The following is a 3,566-nucleotide window of genomic DNA, read 5'->3' on the forward strand; positions in this document are numbered from 1 at the left end:
TAAAACTTTGGTACTTTTGTAGAATTTGGATGTTATAGCAATACGTCATTAAACCCCAGTTATTTATTCAAGAGGCTTACACAACTGCCGTAGACACATTTTGATTGCCATGCATTATTTTACAAGTGATCAATGGAAAATGAGAAAGAAAAGGGAATGAAGAGAACAAAAGAGCAGTTCATAATCAAGCTTTGCATAAGTGCTTTTGCTCAGCTTTTATACCTAACAAGATAATTATGTATCCCCCTTAGACACATGTGTGCCTGCTAAAATGACTCCAATCATATTCCTCCTGAGCTTTTTTCATGGCCAGACCATGAATAAAAGCCTTGAATAAGAACTTGATTATCTTATTACAACCCATTCCCTTTACGAAATAGCAAACTCAAATACAAGGTTTGAGATTTAAAACAAAACGTTGTATTTGTTTTTTCAATCAGCCGCAGTAAAACCTGACGGTTATGACCATAAAACAATCGCAGGAGAGTTCACTGGCCGCAAGGTGATGTAAGAGCTTACCCCAGGTGAACCGTCAGCATTTTAGTTACTGCATGTGAACTCCACAAACAGCCATTTACGCAGTTTATTGCCCTCTCCCTTGTAGCCCGTTGTACTCATCATTTTTGGTTGTAACTGTCCTCTTGTGTGATCACATGCAGAAGAAGGAGGTGGCGAGACGCTTTCACTGTATAAAAAGGGAGCAGCACCGGTCCCAGTACCTTGTGCTTCTCTCAGCTTGCCTCAGCATCTTATCTCTCACTCTCCGACACACCAACGCTACCAGAAATGGCCTTCGCTGGAAAATGGGAACTGGAGTCTCAGGAGGGTTACGATGAATTCTGCAAGTTGGTTGGTAAGAAAAAGAGACTGAATTCAGAACTGTTCTCAGATTTTTTTTTCTTTCTTTCTCTCTGGTGTTAATCAGGACCTCTATAAGCTCATATGTCTCCTTCTAACCCTACGTTAGGAATACCTGACGACGTCATCCAGAGGGGTCGTGACTACAAGCAGGTCACAGAGGTCACGCAGAGTGGGAATGATTTTATCTGGACTCAGCATTACCCTGCCAACCACAAGGTCACCAACAACTTCAGCATCGGCAAAGAGTGCGAAATGCAGACCATTTCCGGAAAGAAATTTAAGGTAAGAAAGGAAGATTCGTTACCTGATATTCCCAATATATCCCTTCTGAGTTCAACGTCTGTGGACAGACATAGATAAGACAATGTTCCCTTCTATGTCAGCAACCTGAATTTGCAAAGTAAAAAGTGAAAAGATGTGTACTGTCGTCTAAAAGTTGTTCCAAGATGAATGTGGTTAATCAAATGCTTCGCTTTTCGGCGTCTTTGTTCAAACTAAATTGGGACTGAACCGGTGGGCTGCAGATAAGAACCTTAAATAGCATTAGAAGATGTCCTTGGGGGCCAGTGTTTTTAAGGGGTTTCTCACCAACTGCTAACTTTCGCTCTGTGTTTTCAGGCCACCGTAAACATGGAGGGAGGCAAGATGACTGTGAGCTTCCCCAACTATCACCAAGTCAATGAGATCAGCGGGGGCAAGCTCATTGAGGTAAACACACTCCCTCAGGCTTTTAATGCAGAGAAAGTCATGCAATGACAGCAGTTATTACACTCGGCTCCCCGCAGGGACCATTAGAGTCATCAGAGTTATATGGGCTGCGGCTTGGGAACGGGTCGAGCTAACGAGAAAACTGAGACGTGTGGCAACGCCACCGAATGCAACTTAACAAGCCATTTAGTCTCGCTGTTAACCTTTCACCTGGGTTAATGGGACGCAGTACTTCCTGTTTTCATACAAGTAATGGCAGTAAATTAATTCTATAAGTGGATGTTGCAATATGTATAAAATAGTTGTAGCATTAATTGACATATTATAGACACTTACAGCTCATTTTGTTAGGATTTATTGCACTTTTACAAGGATCTGTTGGAACATACTTCATGCTTTGATGATTTATGCCTTCTTCTCTCTGTCTTTCAGACCTCCACAGCAGGATCTGTCGTGCTGAAGAGAATCAGCAAGAAGATCTGAATCCTAACTGTCCTTTCACATTTTGTACAGTTAAAAAGGAGAGTTCAAAACTGTAGAAATGAGCAATAAATTCTCATACCAACACGAACCTCTGCTTCTGTCTTTGATTTCAAATATACATGATTTTCACCATGGAAAATGCATATGCCAGAACTTCCGCTACATTACAGGAACCGACCTGAGAGTCACGGAAATGCAGATGCAAAGCAGGGAGGTAATAACGTCAGGGACTGTTATCTTTTGACTTTTGTTTCCTTTACTGTATTCTTAGAACAGATCAAAATCAATGGAACAAAACTCCTCTGTGAGGAGATAGCAGTGAAGTTTAAATGGTTTTAAGTATTTATATGATGCATAGATACTAGCCGGTGAAAAAGATTCTTATCAACCTATTTTAAAACTAAAATCATACATAATTATATATAAAGCTATATCTTACACATTACGTAGCCATTTTGTTAAAAATCAATCCTGTGATCACTGTGGTTTGAATAAATGTCTGTCTGTCTGTCTAAAAAACATCTGAATAACAGAAATTGTGAATTGAGTTTCAAACTTAAATCACATAGGTGGCAAAATCAAAGATTTGTGACTTGGTTTGAACTGCTGCCCTAAACAGCTGTAGCTTGACTTCTCGGTCTGCCAATTTAGTCCCATTGACAATCTTTGTCTCATGAGATTGGGAGTGAAACCTGCACTTTGAATCGTCTTGTTACTGAAAAGTGCTATATGAATAAACTAGCCTTGCCTTGCCTTGCCTTGAAAGAATGCTAGTATGTAAGCTTCAGACTGCAGCTCTGACAGCCATATGCAAGTATTTTCCTGGGAAAAAAGTGAAATTGATTTATTAGACAGAGATGTTCACAGACCATGGGATATTTATTCTTCATAACAATTTGTTCATGTTTGGTGTATATTGATAATATTGACCATAGTTGTCTCTACCACTGTACACAGGTTTAAATTAATTTGGGTAACAAAGACATCATCTGCTTATCAAAATAAAAGCTGTTCCTGCTCTGTTCTTTGAAAATTATTGCTCATTTACTCACTACACTGTGTCTTGGTTATTATGTTGTAACTTTTACCATACCTTGGAATGTGTTTATTGTTTAGATTTCAGAGCAAATATTTTTAATGTAAATTCTGAATATGGTTTCCTAATAATGTCAAATATCTTCTGATTCAAAGTTATAAGAAGAACATTCACCCTATGGTGCAGTATATAGAGTATAACAGGAGTTTACTATATCAATAAAAAGAGAAAGTAAAAAGCATTTCTTTAATCCAGTTAGTAATTCCACTTTAACAGTCCATAAATGTTAGTTATTACGGTTTAAAATAATTAAGTAATACTTTTTACAGATTGAATAGTGTTTTAAAAAGATTAAAAGATCATTTTTAAATGTTCATGTATTAAATTAGGCCCAGGGGATAACAGCAAGGTATTTGTATTCCTATTTTCCATGCAATGTTGTGTAACAGGCAGACTAGATGGTATGCCTTTAATATCC

At 38.2% G+C, this 3,566-nt stretch overlaps 1 protein-coding gene across 1 annotated transcript; it reads left to right on the forward strand.

Annotated features, from left to right (window-relative positions):
• The first annotated feature begins 489 nt into the window (after positions 1-489).
• Positions 490-2,136, forward strand: fabp6 (fatty acid binding protein 6, ileal (gastrotropin)). The gene is made up of 4 exons (XM_012877305.3): positions 490-853; positions 968-1,143; positions 1,480-1,569; positions 2,002-2,136. The coding sequence occupies exons 1-4, from the start codon at positions 787-789 to the stop codon at positions 2,050-2,052; spliced, it is 384 nt and encodes a 127-aa protein (XP_012732759.2). The 5' UTR covers positions 490-786; the 3' UTR covers positions 2,053-2,136.
• Positions 2,137-3,566: the final 1,430 nt, after the last annotated feature.

The sequence above is a fragment of the Fundulus heteroclitus genome, chromosome 6, assembly GCF_011125445.2.
Source record: "Fundulus heteroclitus isolate FHET01 chromosome 6, MU-UCD_Fhet_4.1, whole genome shotgun sequence".
Taxonomy (NCBI): domain Eukaryota; kingdom Metazoa; phylum Chordata; class Actinopteri; order Cyprinodontiformes; family Fundulidae; genus Fundulus; species Fundulus heteroclitus.